Below are 17638 nucleotides of genomic sequence, written 5' to 3'. Positions count from 1 at the left end.
CATAAGCTTTAAATGCGAAATATGAGTTAAAGTAGTAGAGTAAATAAATTGGACTCTAATAATTAGGATAAAAGATATGGAAACGATAGAAACTATTTACTGCTCTTTTCTCAATCGAAAAATAAATGAAAAACGGTCTACCGATTCACCCTAAGAGTACAGTCGATTTGTGCAGTCTCATATTCGGTCCATTGATGATAAAGTTCCTCTGAATAGTAGTTATTGCTATTTTTCTATCCACATTCCTTGCCGATTATTCGCTAGATTTATTCTGCTCGCTTGATATGTCTTCAAAGGCAGAAATAACTACTTTTCATGAAGGTATTCGCATGCACGCCTCTGAAGTATCTGTGGGGTGCCCTGGAGCATCTGACCGATGACCCCTGAAGAATTCCCCCAGAGTAAAGTGAAATAACACCCACCAAGCAACGACGGGTCGATATAAGTGAATACGATCATCTTGGTTATCGTCGTCTGTATTTTTTTTAAACTGTTGAGAAAAGCTTCATCTTTAAAATATTTCAACTGAAATATGTTATTTAGATGAGGGAAACTTCTACACTGTACTGAGAACATATTTTTTTTTGTTAATGGAGTCTTAATAGGCCTGGATAGAAAGCAGCTGTCTGGTTTCCTGCAACAGATACATAATACTCGAGGAGTTTCTTTTCCTCATTCTCTTCTCTGCGGAAAAAGGACTTAATTTGGCCCAATTTCAATTTCTCCACCTTTATGTGTGGTGTGAACTCACTCCTGGTGAATTAGAGCAGAACAACGTCTAACGCTGTAACCTGAGGAATTCGACTTGAGAAGCAAATTCCTTTCAATAATGGGCTTGTTTACAAAGAACCGCAAACACGAAATTGTGAGGAAAAACTTGTTGATTCTGTAAATACTCAGACTCTAACCGCAAAAGGAAACATCTAATCTGGTTTGTTTAGGGAAGACTTCTTCCGTTTTTTCGGTGTTCATAAAGTTAACAATTTATGGTGGTCCATATATCATCATGAAGGAAGCGTGTTCTTTACGTTGCGCATATGATGACTGGGTGTTTTACTTTCAACATTCGATATAACGATAGGGGCACAACAATGGGGATATATTGCTCGTAAAACAATACTCCCTAATAGAAAATTTTTAATGGATCTGAAAGTATTGACTTGTTGATTCATGATCAAACATAAGAATATTAAATTTCTGAAGACTGAGGATAAGTTTTTCATTCTTAATTTCAGTGCTCGATCATAATAAACGTTCAAACATAAACATATCTAATATTGGCGTAAACTTCACTGTGTTTACAGTGTAAGCCCAACTTCTACATACTTAATGTCGAAATAATTATTATTATAATGGCGGAACACATGTAGTGCAGTTGTGGATAAATAACTCATCCAAGTGAAAATCTTTTTCTTCAGTTTCCAGTTTAATTATAGATTTTTATGAATAAAAAAATGTTCTATTTTTAATCTTTAGATACAAGATGGAAACTAGATTACCCAATTCTGGAATAATATGCTTGGTTTCCAGAATATGTTCAACAAAATTTTAAATTATCTTAAGAAAATGATAGACTACATACTCCATATTGTATAAATTCTTCCTGAACATGAACCTATATGGTAAAATTCTAGTTAATGAATAGATGAATTCAATAATGAATGAAATCATTAATTTACTTCTCCTGTATGTAGAGAGTGTTACTCGGAGTGTTATCAAATAAGTGCGAAAATTAAGGAAGTGACAATTAAAGGGGATCTTCCATGTAAACTGAAGCTCTCAGGCCTTACACGATGTCAATGACAAGGCTACAATAGTAATCAAAGCATCTTAGCAGCCACATTCTAGATATTTATGATTCCATTCACAGTCCATTCACAATGTTGTATCATATTTTTTTATTAGGAAACTATTGCTTTTACGCAAATAATACAGAAGTAAAAAAAATTGCTATCAATAATTCTTCTCAACACATATTTTCAAGTTGAGAAATTTTGTTCAATATAAAAGTCCTAGTGAAAAATGGAATAAGGGTTGCATGTGTCGCCCCTTCAAAAGATCACAACAGAATTGAAAAAAATATTTATTGGAAGCCCATAAAATGCCATTCCTTCAACTGTCCAGAAACTCCAATAAAAAAATAATAACATTTTTTATTTTCGTTTTTGAAAGCGTGTAACTTTACAGGGAAATGCTTAAGCTTTTTTGTTCACATAAAAGACCCCCCTTCAATTTTCAACAAGGAATCACCCCTAAAAACTTTCGCTTTCATTTGGCTACACGCTGTCGAATATGTCTTGATGGCCCAATACAGATTAATCGTTTATTTATTTTATTGAATGAATGGATGTACTTCAGTCGAAATGTTTCAATATTGACATTCTACATGTATGACCTATTCAAACCACCGTTAAATTAAGTCGTAGCTTATATGTATCTCCATAAAATGGCCATTTTGCAACAGAAACATTATTAATATTCACTAATCCAGTGAATAAATCAGATTCCTCAGGTATGTATTCTTCTTTCGAAAGAATAAATTGAAAGTGCATTCAATCATACGGTTGAAAATGGGCGAGTCGAGATATGATCGTCCATTCATCTTATTTTCTCGTTTCAACAACTTTCCAGAACGTAGATACTTATTCGGATTCTCTGGGGTTTCCACCCTCCCGAAGTATAAGGGCTTTGTCTCTCCCTTTTCCGCTCCCCATCGCTATATTTAGCTGCGTTCCAGGTTACAATTCCCCCTGAGGTTTTCATGGAAAACTTACGCTTTCAGCGGACTTTTCATTTCTTATCGTCCATGTTAATGGGATGAAGAATAATATGGATACCTTGTAAGCTTCTCAATAAAATGATCAATTTTGTCTCTTTGTTATTAGTCGACTGGAGGGGAAGAAAATGCTTGCATCAGATTATTTTCAACAAGTTCTACATTCGTATTCTTTTTTGGCTGTTGGTTGGCTTATCTAAATCACGAATCACAAATTGAAATTATACCACGTCGTTTTTCCATTTGCGAGATTGCATCAGTAAGAGATCTATTCAAAAAACTTCTAATTTTAGGGTGATGCTTCACTTAAAGGGGATACTGGAATATACAAGATCTTTAATAATTGAATACCTATTCTAACGGACTGAATTTCAGGAGAAATCCTCTATATGAATATTGGCATGCAACTATATTTCGAAATATTAATTAATATAAATCAACATATACAGAGTAATCAATAAGTAATGCACAAAATACATTGGTATCTTCGGTATTTACTATTTTGTGGAAAAAAGATCAAACTGATTAATTTTATTTCAAATTTCGCAATTCAAGATACATTTGAGGGGTTTGTCATGCATTATCCTCTACAGGGTGTAGAGAGTTTGTTCAAATAGTAACCCTAACTTTTTGTGGCACAAATGGATAGACGTTTCGTTGCTTGATTTGCTCAATGATGGAATTTTTCATCAACCCTTTCATTATTATAGGGAAGCAATGAATTAACGTGGAATTGATACATTCTGTATTCAGGTGGGCAAAATATGGGATTTATTATTTTCTTATTTGCATTGAAAAGAACGAAAAAATTCTGAAAATGTTTGTAATCGACCTCTCACAATGCTTGAAATGTGAAAATTCTAATTCATTATTCATAACAATAAATACCTAAGATGTGAATTTTGTGCGTTACTTTTTACCCGCTTTGTATAAGTTGGTGTTTAATTTAATCGACGATTCCATATACAAGGTGTTCCTAAACTGGAGGTACAAACGAAGAGGGGAGATTCCTTAAGTAATTTCGTTCTTTTTTCGAGACACAGGTTATTGAAGTTTCCATTTTTGGATTGGTATCAAAGCAAGTTGTGTAATTCATTATTAGAAATACCGAGTTTGATTTGATTTATCCACCACAGCTTACTAACTGAATTTTCATGTCAATTTGGATATTTCGAAGATTTCTACAGAATCGTTGCGCTTTTGTTAATTATTACATCAAAACCATAAAAACCATCGTCCAAATATTCACTTCTAAAGCCAATGCCTTGACATTTTGATGCGAGTATAGAATTCTTCAAATAAACCAAACCGTGGTAAGTTTTTTGAAGAAGTAGTATTGAAATTATTACCCCCTTGAACAAGTATTACAGTATAGTTTATTTCAATAAATTATTTTCTCAATCAAAATATAATTAAGTGATCTCATCGCAAGATAATAGTTGGCAATGAACCAGTTCAAAAATGCTTGTCAAACTTGTAAATATTCGACAAAACACTTACAATGGAAACGGTTTTTTTATACTGTTTGTGTCTTTCGATTCCCATAATCATTAAACAATCCTTGGAAAAGCGCCATCTATAAAATCCAAGTGATGATATAAAATTGATTTTGCATTTTCATGGAAAGTTTTGACATCATTTGGTAGTATTTTCTGGTTTCGTATTTACAGTTATGGTTTCGTCACAGAATAACCCAACTTAAGTAAAGTGTTCTGTGGTATTGTCAAAACTCTGTGTTAAATTGTAAAACTTTTCAACCATTTTCCAAAAAACACAGAAAAACGAAATTATGTCGAAATAATTATAATGAAAATTCAAAAAAATTTTATCATATCATTCGGATTTGAAAGCTGGAGTTGTTTCCAATGATTATTATTTAATTGATGATCGACAAACGCAACCAAAAGGCACAGACCGAATTTTAAAAAAGTGTTTTGTTGGGAATTAACAAGATTAGCAAGAGTTTCTGAACTCGTCCATTATGTTTGATTGTCATCTGTATCATAGACATAGAGACATGGACTGAGCAATGCCAGCATGAAATTGGTTATTTTTAAGAGAGGGAGAAATGATCGTCGGGCCATTACCTGTCTCTTTTGTGCTCACATAGAGGTGAATGCGGACCAATCAAAATTCTAAAAAAAAAAAACTAGCATGCCCGATGTTCAGTTTCTCTCTGTCACTTTTTTGGCCCTATTTCATGCATAGAATGGAAAGGCACAGTCCATGCCTCTATGTCTGTGATCTGCATAAACCAAAAAATTGACAAATAAACTTAAATAAATGCCAAACGTAAGATGTGTTTTAGACATCTTAGCCAAACGGTACTGAAAACATAATGGAACAAACAAACTCGTGTAAGAATGGACTATTCCTGCACATCTTGTCTGAGTCGTCGTGAAATCGATCGATTAAGTTACAGAAGTAGGGAAAATCAATATAATAAATCACTGTCTCCATAAATCCCATTCATTTCAGCAAAAATGTCTGGTATCCAGATCGAAGCGCCATGCAAGCGCTCACGAGCACCGTGGTACCATTAGATCGGAGTTTAACTGTTGCGAGAACTTGATGGGCGAGGTACCACACAATCTCCATTTCGTGTTACCGTAGGTACTGGAGTACTATCGATACCGTACACTCGCGGTACTCTCCTCGTACACTACTTTCTGCAGCCCGACTTCTCGATTGTTCAGGGGGGGCAATGGCCTCGTCGACCTATTGCTCGGCCAGCAAAAACAAACGATGTCCGCTAGATCAACGTACATTTTTTTTTTTTCTTATCTTGTTTGGGCTCATAGATTTTCAGCGTAATTGAGGGGAAACGACAGACCAGATGACCATTGAAACGGCTGAACGAATAATGTATTCGATGGCGATGAAGAGGTTCTTCATAGTATGATGGAATTTTCTGGTTGATCATTTCGTATCCTCCTCGCAAAAGATGGCGGAAACATTCTTGGGAGAAATTATGAAAAATCTTCACCAATTTATTTCATTTTATCATGTTCTTCAAAGTAGAACTCGTCAGATTTTACTTTTCAGTTTTTAAACTCATTTTAGGCCTCGAAAGTTACCATAAAAAAGAAGACCACCTGTTATTCAACAGTCAAAAAAGGGCATGCCATTTGAAAAAAATAGACTTACCGGTAGATTTGGGTGACTTGGGACAATTACCCCCTTGCAAACTTATAAGATTGTATAGCGTCTTTTCGGTTAGTTAATTAATTAATTCCTGTTGAGTTTGCCGTGACCAGAGCGTTTGAATTGACAGAAAAAATTAACGAATTCAGTAGAGTAAAAGCGCGTTTTTTATGACCTTTATACTTTCTAGTGTCCTGTACAATATGTGTTTCACTTTGTGCATGTGTAATTTTTTTTCTGGATACGTGGGATATTAAATATGTCATGAAACAAGGTTGTTTACAAATCAAACGGCAACACGGATCCCATTCATTTACTTTTGTTTTTCATAGTGTGTCTTGGGACAATGCTGAATAGATATAAGCGGCGCTTTGGCAGCAGGAAATATGCCGATTTTCGCAGAGTATTATTATTTAGGTTATTTCCACGAAGAAATCACCAAAGAATGAAAGAAATCAAAGTTCCCTTGTTTTGTTTAGTTTTTTTACATTTGAGTTGCAATATATTTACTTTCGCTGTAATAGGGGTTTATCATTTAATTTCCTTACCGAATTTCAACTATATAACCACAAATTCTAATTTTTCAAGATTATGCACCGTCCCAAGTCACCTATTTCATTTGGGAGTTGAGAAATCAATTAATCAATAGATTTTAACTTGTGTCCAAAGAATACATTTATTTTACAAAACGTCCAAATATTCATTAGATAGCGTCCAGCTTAGTTTCAAGAGTTGGTTCTATGGATTTTTGGTATTTTATGGTACGTAATTGTCACAATGAGAAAACTGGAAGACGTGGGTGATATCTTGTGTTCAAAAAAGATTCATCAAATAAATGTGAAACTTTATTCCGAATTTCATCTCATTCGATAAAACCCTTTGTGAGATAGATAAAAATATTTTTTTACGGTTTCTCAACAGCCTGTATCTTTTGGACCGTGGTGATTGGGGAAAAATAATAAAGGAAAAAAGTGCTTTTTTACCTCAAGAATCTACTGTTGAAATATTTATACGATTAGAAGACTCCTCCTGTAAATGACATAAAAATTGGGTTAACTCCTTTGGTAGTGTTTTAACACATTCGTTTCACCGTGTAAAGTTAGAAATGATTTTAGCTGATACGGTAATTAGAGTTGATTCCGCCAAAGTTTAATCATTCTCCTAGTCCAAAATTTCTGAGAGTTATCGACCAAGCGCGCATCATTGATTCACACTGTAGATCTCAACTCCCTTACATCAAAATTTTCTACGACCACATTGGAAACAGCAATTTTTTACGTCCAGCAATAGCACCAGTGCTTTGCCGAAGGATTTCAAGTTCTTCTTCAAAAATAATGATGTACTCCTGAGGAAGAAAATTTCCGCTCCTCGAGCATTGCCAGAATTTTATTCTAGCCAGTTTATAAGAAAAAAGGTTGATATCGACCACGTGGATCAAACATATCCCCATCAAGTGCGAAAGAAACTGAAGCCCAGCCCGAGAACAGAAAAATGGGAAAATTTGAAAGTCCACTCCAAGTTTTCTTCAGAAAAATGTTAATGTCTCCAATTTCATTCATTCATTCAACCTACGGGAAAATCGCCTTAATTAAATCTTTATTCTTAAGTACAGATTTTGATCTGAAAATAAAATGAAATAATTCTCATTGAAGTAAATTTTTCATGAAATAAGGAGGATTTTACTTCACTTTTCTGCCCCCAAATATTATGTCCTAATGGTATAAATTTGTTGCTTGTAAAGTGAAAGGCAACGATAGCGTTTTAATTCACGTCTTACTTACTTATGTAGTTCAATCTTCAATTATTCAATTCGTCGTACTAATGTGGAATTAATTCAAATTAAATCCAGATACCTGCATAATACAATAAGCCATATCAAACGAATTAAATCCCCATCAACAAACGTACCCGAAGAAAATGAAAGTTATGGGTAAGGACGAGAACTCTATAAATCCCCTAGAAATGCATTCTGTCCTTTTTCAGTGCAAGCTCCCTATACTGTCTTCGACATTTTTTCCACAATTCTTCACCGCTTTATTACGTAATTTTGCGATGCCGAAGCTCCTTCCGAACTTTCGTGCCGGAAGACATAAATATTTCCCCATAACGACCTTATTTTGTTTTTCAGGAACTCAAGGAAAGCTTTAATTACGGCCTGTTCAGTCCTCCGGAAAATGGGAGAGCTGGGAAATTCCTGGACGAGGAACGTCGACTCGGGGATTATCCATTCAACGGACCAGTGGGTTATCTTGAGGTAACATACCTAATATTTTCATTATTTTCAAGAATAATGCTGCTATATTACTTATCTATGTTATAATATTGTGTTAAAAAACAAAATCAATATTTTTCTATGTGGAAATCTTCGAGAAACAGTCTTAAATCATTTTCAATAATAATAGTCGTTTTCTGACTACAAATTCACATTCACTTCAAGTATGTAGGTGATTATGTCGAAAATATTGAAAGGAAAACAAATAAACCAAATCGGAGTGTAGTAAAACTTTTAATTTATTTTGTTGAGTCCTTTATAGTCAATGGCCTAGAAATTTTATGAAAAAACATCGTATTTTATTTCATAAAATCCACTGAACACTCAATTTCTTTATCATTCTGTTGGAAGTTGAGCATATAAGATAAAAAATTTCACATAATGGAGAAAAAATCTGAAACATACCTAATGTCATTCATTTATACATTATTATATTCTCTTATATTCAAATTCAACCGATCTGTTCAAGAAAATATCAATTTGTTTCGAACTATAAGATACTTTGGTAAATTTTTCTATAAATGTGAGAAATGATTGAACTAAAACTATATACTGTGAGGTATTTTTTTTTTCTTCATTGTTGGTTCCTTGACTGATTGAATTAATCATAGTTTTTCGAAAAAGGGAATTGACTGAATACTTTTCCATGATGATTTTCGAGGAAGATCTTCTAAACTTGAATATCTGTACAGGGTGGGCAAAATTCGTTGTCTACTGAGAGGATCTCGAGAACTATAGTAGCTAGAAGAAAACGTATGACACATTTCCGAGCTCATTTTCGGAGGAACAAAGAAAGGTGAAAACCACAGCCTCCTACGATACTTCGTTTTTGTGTTTGACAATTTCGTAAAGTTCTTATAACTTTTTTGTCTTTGGAGTTACAAATCTGAAACTTGAACCTTCTACAGACACGTTTTTACGTATAATCCACTGATGAGCTCAAATTATTTTTTCATTTCGACTCATTAGATGAACTTTCATTTTTTTAAATGCAAACTCTCATTGAATTTGTTATTTTTGAACTGGAAAAAAATCTTTTGTCATTAGATTCCACGTATGAAAGTGCATAAGAAGGTTAAAGATTCAGATCTGTAATTTCAAAGACAAAAGAGTTATGAGAACTTTTCGGAATCGTCAAAACCTCAAGTTTTGTTTATAACTCGAAATCTAAAAATGATAGGCCGATTCTGTTTTCAGATTTGGATTAGTCATGAAAAAAGAGCTCGAGAATGTGTCATCCGTTTTCTTCTAGCTGCTATAGTTCTCGGGATCTCCTCAGTAGACAACGAATTTTGCCCACCCTGTACATTCACTATAGATAAAAAATAAACATGAAAATGATAAAATGAAAGCTCAATGAAATTGAAATTGTTCGTAGAAACTCAAGTGAAGAATTCAAATATTTAGTTACGATTCAGAAATACATTCTGACATTGTGCTTTTCGAGATATTTTATCATTTCTCGCAAATCCCAACCTATTGTTCAGTATAGTCATTCAAATCAATCCAGTACATTAATTTTCGTTCAAAAAATCCATTATAAAATAGCTGCTCGAAATATAACCTCCAGTATTAATGTGCAATAAAATTCTATCAGTACTTTTGATTTGATCTATTTGTTCAATTTCCTATGGCTATTCAAAATGACAAGGTCAACGATAATTCGTCCCCATGTAGTTCATGACAAAAAAGTTATGAATAGAAATTATTATAACCAACGTGGTCGTATGATGGTCATTTTCGACGTTGATCATCCAGGTGTGACATTGAGGAAGGTTTTTTTGTTACGAGTACAATACCACCACATTATTATTTCAAATTAGTTTTATTTCTGAAGCTTTTTATCCATATTTCAATAGATATAATACATTATGTTCTTCTTTAGGGCTTACAATCTGTGTAATTCCAATACAAGACCAAAATTTGATATGGCCATTTTGAGCATTTGAAATTTCGAAAATTGAGATACAATTTGTGGTTGTGGTTGAAGATTGATAAGTTCTTTTTCTATTTACGAGCTGTCACGTGTCACGTCTTAAAAATTGGAATGGGGATAAACAATGAATGATCGCCTCTTCATAAAAATCACTTTCATTTTCCGAATAGTACTCTGAAAAATCTTGTTGACTAAAACATCATTCAGCCTAACTTGTGATCATGACCTTACTATTTGGCAATAACCTATTTTATTGATCTATATTAATCCTAGATATATCTAGCCAAATCTCTGTCCACCATTTCCCAGTATCATGATGAAAAAGATGGTCATACTTTAGAATAATGCTGCAAATACATATTAATGTTGGGCCATTTCCATTCATCTTCTAGTTTGACCCTAAATAAGAAGTTTTCTTGACTCATGTCTAGTTGCAGGAACGTCAATGATAATTTCAATTGTCCATTAAAATTTCATTCCTTTATTGAACGGTGGATATACTCTGTTTAATGGAGGATTAAAATTTTAATGAGCCATTATATTATAACTAAAGTTCCTGCTACTGAGCGATAGTTACCTAGCACTAGTTCGAAATAAGGAATTTCTAATCGTTTCTTTTTCTAGTTGAAGTACAAGCGGAGGGTATACAAAATGTTATCCGTCGATGAGAAACAACTAAAAAGTCTTCACACAAGAACCAATTTGAGGAGATTTTTGGAATATGTACAGAATGGTCAGGTCGAAAAGGTCACCAAGATGTGCTCAAAGGGTCTCGATCCAAATTTTCACTGCCAGGATTCGGGAGGTGAGTGAAGATTTTCTCATAGTTTCTTCTGTTTAACGCTTTTTAATGTTTACGGGTCAGGAATCACCTTTTGCAATTTTTTCTGCATCTCCACTTAAACCCCTGTATATTGGCCATACTCAATCAATATTTTTAAATTCTCTTGTTTACTTTTTTATTTTCGAAAATGGGCCATTGGATTTTTAAAATTATGGATGCACACAAAAAATTGAGTCAACCATTTTTGTCCAACTTTTTTTTACAGTTTGAGTCTCTCTCGATATACTCTGTATATCCGCCTCTTATTCCAGAAGGTAACGATGAATCATCCAACTTCTTGCACGAGTTAATTGGATGCAAATGAATTTACTATTCTTCATTTATCCGATTGTAATTTCATCTAACAATGCTCTTTGCACAACTCGATATAAATACAAAACCAGATAAATATTCATATTAGAAATTTGAAAGTGACCCAAAAAAGAGTGATACTTTCTCAGTTCAGCCTACGCCCTTCTGATTCGAGCTGTGACAACTGCGTCTTCCGTTGTTTTCTCGTTGAAACGAAGAGATTAAATCGAAATGGAGCCGCGGTTCTGAAAAATTGTTCTCTCGATGAAGCTTAGGAACCAGAGGTCAGTTTTTCAAGCGTAACTAGACGGCCTAACGCTAAGATCTGCAATCTTTCCCGTTAATTGACAGTGAATTCGTGAATCTGATGGAGGTTTACTTCATGTTTCTCAATTCCAGACCATTAAGGTTCAGGTCGGATTGCACAAAGCGATACTGGTGCTACAAATCTCGAATGCGTGCTTATCTATGATTTTTGGAATGGGAATTCTTGAGTCTATACAGAATGATTGTCTAAATTGGAATAAATTCAGGAAATTGATTAGTATTTTAATTTTTCCTCTTTTTGATGTGGGAAAATGTTCAACAACGTATCCGAAATTCGAGATATTTTTTTCAAGGATAGTACTATGCCTACGAGGATGTATTGATATCTAGTTAGCCTAGACCAGTTCCGTTATTCAACCCAATTTTGTCTCGAGAATCTGTGAGCAAATTTTCACTGATTTCTACCAAGTAATCTGTGAATTTTATTTTCAGAAACCCCCCTCACGATAGCCACGTCCATAAAAAAGCCAGCCAAAGTCATCATAGCCCTCGTGAACGGCGGCGCACTATTGGATTATCGGACCAAAGACGGCACTACTGCCATGCACCGATCTGTGGAGAACAGAAACCTGGAGGCTATGAAGACGCTCCTAGAATTGGGCGCATCGCCCAACTACAAAGACTGCAAAGGGCTGACGCCCCTTTACCTCACTGTAACGCACAACGTGGATCCCCAGTTCACGGAGTGTTTACTACATGACCATGCGTCCATTGGTGCTCAGGATTTGCAAGGCTGGCAAGAAGTACATCAGGTATGTATTTTTAGATTCCACCAGTACCAGAATCTCATGTCTAGATCTAGCGTATAATTGTAGATCAAATGTGTTCGCTTACTATTAGTTGGGGAGCCTACGATGTTTAATCGGGATTTAGTCGAGTGTCGTGGAAACCTAGTGGATTTTGAAGATAAGATGGTAGAAAGATAAAAATGTTCTTTGATGTATGCACTTTCAGCGGTGGGGAAAGCATCTGCAGGTTTTCAAAGATGTAAAAAAAATCCTCAGGTGTACATACTCGAGCGTGTCAGAAAACTATACTGTATATGCCGTACGCCCAGCAAACACTGAAACACAAAACCGCTGTACAACAAAACCTGTACAGTGTTTGCTGCACTTGACTGCAGCGATAGTAATGCAGAAACTACCAAAACGGACCGTATATGTCCCGCTGAACTGTACAGTTACTGTACTGTACTCCAGTGCAAACTGCATTTGACATACAGCCACAGTACAGCGTAGCTGCACTGCAAATACAGCGATGGCGATGTCAGATTTTTGGAGCATATGTTAATTCGACACAAAGGAAGCTACTTTTCAAGAGACTGACAATTCGGACGTGACGCAAGGTCACAGCAGTTCTTTGAAAATGCAAAAAAAAAAATACCGTTACTTGTAAATACTCAAGCGTGTCATATTTTCATACAGATGGTTGATCTCGGTGTTGCAGACGTGTTGACCCATCAATCTGACACTTATCAGGGAGGTTTTCTCAATCTGAGAGTTTGAAGATGATAACAATGCATTTTTTTAAATATCTGCCTTCCGGCACCTCTAATCGTTTTTGTATTTATTATGAAAGTTGCAGATAATAAAATTCTATAAAACTTGAGCAATTTTTCATACTTTTAACAGTTTTCGAGCTAGAGGGTGATGAGCGCGAGGAGCTCAGCCATACATGCGAAAGGTCAATGTAGAATCCCAGTCTACTGTACATTCATCGCCATATATCTTAAAAACCTTTGAACGCAAAAAAAAATTTGTTCGGACGAAATTTGTAGAAAATGTTATACTCTACATCTTTTATGAAGAATGCGAAAACGATTCGAAATCCAGGAGGGGAGATAATTCTAAAAAACTTATATTTGTGACCTTTATCGCCAATTTTTATTGTTTCGGCTTTCTGAAACTGTCAGATTATATTTTTTCCGTTATTCTTGGATCATTAGCCTCGAAATACGAAAAAAAGTCATTGCGTTTTTTTGCAAGTTTGGCGCCCTCCCACACATTTTCGTCACACTTAAATTGTCAGATAAAGAGGATGTATACTTTCAACATGTAATCAACCATTCTGACATGCTGTCTTAGACAGTTCCCCCTATATACAGGTCTATTTTTCGGTAGAGGTACTCTACAGGGTCCAAAAGGTATATCCCCTTATATTAATTCGACATGCTCGAGTAAATCCCGAATTACACTCTTGGGTGCCCCAACTATACTGGATGAGCTTTCTGCGCAGCGACTATTTGCTTTCAATGGTACTGTCACAAAAATGTCTTTAGAGGAAGAAGGATGTTTCGATAACAAAACAGGTTTTGAATTGCATGCCAGGTTAGCTGTCATGCCAGCCAACGAGTTAAAAGTAACACACAAAATTTACTATTTACTATTTTTTGGAAAAATGCTAGAATATGCACCAAAGTTTACCTCTTTTGCATTTTTTCTTGAGGCCGAGTTTTCAAAGGTGGTAACTTTTCAAATTGACACTGTATAGACACCGAGAAATTATCTACAAGTTTGAATATAGTTGTGACAATAGTTCGCTACAGAAAGTGGTTAAAATAGAGATGAGGGGCTCTAGAAAACAACATATTCCCAAATAGGACGGTAGGCGGTAGGCAAAATGAGGTTGGGAAACTATCTAGACACGAGACTGTCATTTACCAGTGCGTTGCACAATGAATAATTCTGAAATGAATTAAAATACAATGGATATTTAAACCATTTTCTGAGAAAAGAAAATGTTTAAATATTGCGTTTTTGTTATTGAAACATCCATTTTATCGAATTGCTTCTACTATCTGCTGATGTCAACTACACTTTCAGTTCAATGTTCAGTATTTATTGTTGACCCACTACGATAATCCATCATGTTTAGTGTAGAACCATAACAAATGTTAGTTACACTCAACCCCCTGTGCGATTCAAGATTCTTCAAATGGTCACTGCTTTCTATTTGATAGGTGACTCTGCAGCTCTTCTATGAAAATTATTTGAAATTGTCTCTTTTAATTGGGTTCTGTTTTATCCATAACAAAATAATTTCCTGAACGCTAAATTTTTTTCCATTATTTCGCTATTCTCAGTGTGGAATCCCACGATCGCTCAGCCAGCCAGTTGGATGTAACACTCAATGTTTTGATGGCTTTTGGTCTCGAGAGGCTCGACAAAGAAACAGGAATCTCGAGCGTCAACACAATGAGAATCATTGTAATCGTGTTCAAGATGGAGCTTATTGTAAATGCCAAAGGGTAAATCAACCCCCCCTGTCCTCGTGTTATATGTACGTCTTACCCAAGCATTTTCACCCATGGCACGAAAAGACATTAATCCACTAGTTAACTGAATATTTTATTTGTTATTACTATAATTATTTGTTTTGCCACAAAGGAAACCACAGTATATAGACGAGATGAAATAACCAGCCAAAGTATTGAATCATTATTTCTGCCTCATGAAACATATTTTTCGTCACAATTTCACTCAAAATCTTCTTTTCATTCTCTGATATCGTTGTAATCTTGGTGCCAACCTATCGTTACATCTACTTTCAGAGGCCAGTATCAATTTAACTACCAGTTGGACTTAACAACCTTTTTTTGTAAACCACCCCAGTAAATTATAAAGAAATGATATCATATCTGTTATTAAACTTGCTTTGAGGCAAAAGATACCTACCAGTTAATTATACCGAATGCTTTCAAATCGAGAAAATATGGATATATTCGGACAAAAATCTTGCCAATGTGTCACACAGATTATGCCACACATCACGTAATATTTCCAAGGTAATTCAGGAGTTGAACGATCCAATACTACAAATAAGTCAAGATGCAAAGCACGGTAATGTCATAATAACACCCTTATGGAATAGAAACCAAAATATTGCTCGCCTTCATGTCATGCTTATGTAATTTCGATATTGTTTGTTCTAATTTCAACTTAAAATGTATCTTAGTATCCATCCCCCTCCAAAAATGTTTGTTACATTGATAACTTTCCCTCAAGCATATCTCTATTTTTCAACTTCTTTTACAGGCATGCAAGAACGGACAGCTCCAACACTTGGAGCATCTTCTGTTCTACGGGGCAGACATGAATGCTCAAAACGCTTCGGGAAACACGCCACTACACGTCTGCGGTGTGAACAACCAAGAGTCCTGCGCTCGACAGCTGCTGTTCAGAGGGGCTGACAGGAACGCTTTGAACTTCGCTAATCAGAACCCTTATCAGGTGGCTGTTATAGCTGGAAATTTGGAACTGGCCGAGATCATAGAAAACTATCGACAAGAAGATGTTGGTGAGTTGATTGTTACAGCTTGGGATACGTTCAGTTCAGTAATTTTTTTTCTGCCTTGATTTTTTGGTAGGGCGCTTGTAAATATTCGAGGCAGCCTTACTCATTTGCCAGGAAAAATTATTATTCGTGAAGGATGGGCTTAAAAAGTAGTTATATCTTCGAATTTGTTAGAACATAATTTCTGTAACTGTTGCGCAAAACCGCAATCGCGATAAATGAGCAATGAAACATTATTAAAACCTTTTAAAATCACTTCGGTTAATGAAGGAGACACTTCAGCAAGCTCTTAGACATTCGAAAATTGAATACGTCCATTCGAGCATGTTCTTTCCTCCACTACAAAGGAAACTAGGAAACTAACGTTTTTGATGAAGTACTGCATGTAGCATGTAGCTGTTGCGTTGTGGCGCATGTTTAAGTGCAAAATAACACTTCCTACTTGGAGAAAAGAACCACAGCCATTGAAATATAATAAAATTGATTTCTCTCAACAACTGGATTTTTTTTCAAATTGTCTATCGATGCAAATCATGGAGAGAAATCTATTTTCGAATGAAAAGATATTCTTTCGTCTAACAGGAAGTCTGCATATTCTTTCGTAATGCCAAACTGGAATATTCCAAGCAGTAGTGTTGTCCACGAGAGTCTCATCTCATCACGTTTCTTTTTCGACACTAGACACTTGTTTAGTCAATAAATGATACAGAAAAGATTTTATTTGTGAATAACCATATTATATACAGTGTCTACTAAAACGTAGATCCATTATCAAAACAGGAATTCATTATTTTAAATGGCAACCCATATTTTTTTTTCTGTACATTATTTAAACATTTTTTTGTTCGCTTTTAGTTGTTTTAAATAAGGAGCAGAAAAAAATATGGGTTGACATTTAAAATAAAATGAAGATTTTGATGAATTTTTATTTTGACAATGGATCTACGTTTTCGTTGTCCCTGTATATAATAGGTTATTAACAAAGAAAATTTTTTGTGTATCATTTATTGACAAGACACAGTCCAAATTTGAATCAATTACATTGAATAGGGACGGAGCTATAGTACTTTATGTGAGTACCTCAAACTGTCAAAATATTAATAAAAAGTCAAATTTCTCGAAAACCGTTGACAATTCAGACATAGTTGTATGATCAAACTCATATTCAAATTTAACAAGGAATTCAAAAATGTAAAAACATATAGAGTGTTCCATTTAAAATAACGAAGTTATTTTCTGTGCAGAAGAAACGAAGAACGCTTTGTATGGTTCGTAATAATGTAAGGAGATGCTCTACTTAAACAGAGGAAAGTTTTATTTGAAACTCGTTTTTGTAAAGTTGATTGAATCAGAGTATTGGACCGCTGCCCTATGGCGCGGACGCCCTGTATAAATATTCCGCTTTCAAAAAAGCACCGAGACTACGAGACTCGAGATGAGATGATACTAGGGCCTACGAGACCATAAAAAATGAGCTCAATACGCGAATATCGAACAACTGGTACTTTTCACATTATTTCAGTGAATCGATATTTTTCATCACCATCGCTTTTCTCTTATTTCCTTCAACCAAACTTTAAATCATTTCATCGATATGTCATTTGATGTTTAGTGTGCATCTAATTGCATGTATACAATCATTCACCTATAATTATCAAAAGGTCATCGGAAAATTGGATGCAATGAGTGAAAGTATCGAAGAATTTCTCGGTATGTATTTTGTGTGGTCTTCAAATTTTCTATCCTCCCTGACAC

At 34.9% G+C, this 17638-nt stretch overlaps 1 protein-coding gene across 7 annotated transcripts in view; it reads left to right on the top strand.

Moving 5' to 3' along the window:
- Nucleotides 1-17638, top strand: part of LOC123309143 (protein shank) — a 131979-nt gene that overhangs the window by 102543 nt on the left and 11798 nt on the right. For all 7 annotated transcript variants that reach the window (XM_044892092.1, XM_044892090.1, XM_044892094.1 and 4 more), the window contains 4 exons: nt 8049-8174; nt 10753-10933; nt 12023-12342; nt 15625-15886. In XM_044892092.1, coding sequence (XP_044748027.1) covers nt 8049-8174; nt 10753-10933; nt 12023-12342; nt 15625-15886 — 889 coding nt within the window. The remainder of the gene's footprint in view (nt 1-8048; nt 8175-10752; nt 10934-12022; nt 12343-15624; nt 15887-17638) is intronic.

This window comes from Coccinella septempunctata, chromosome 3 (assembly GCF_907165205.1).
Source record: "Coccinella septempunctata chromosome 3, icCocSept1.1, whole genome shotgun sequence".
In the NCBI taxonomy this organism is placed as follows: Eukaryota; Metazoa; Arthropoda; class Insecta; order Coleoptera; family Coccinellidae; genus Coccinella; species Coccinella septempunctata.
The sequence above is the reverse complement of the archived record's forward strand: the minus strand, read 5'-3'. Positions and strand labels throughout refer to the sequence as shown.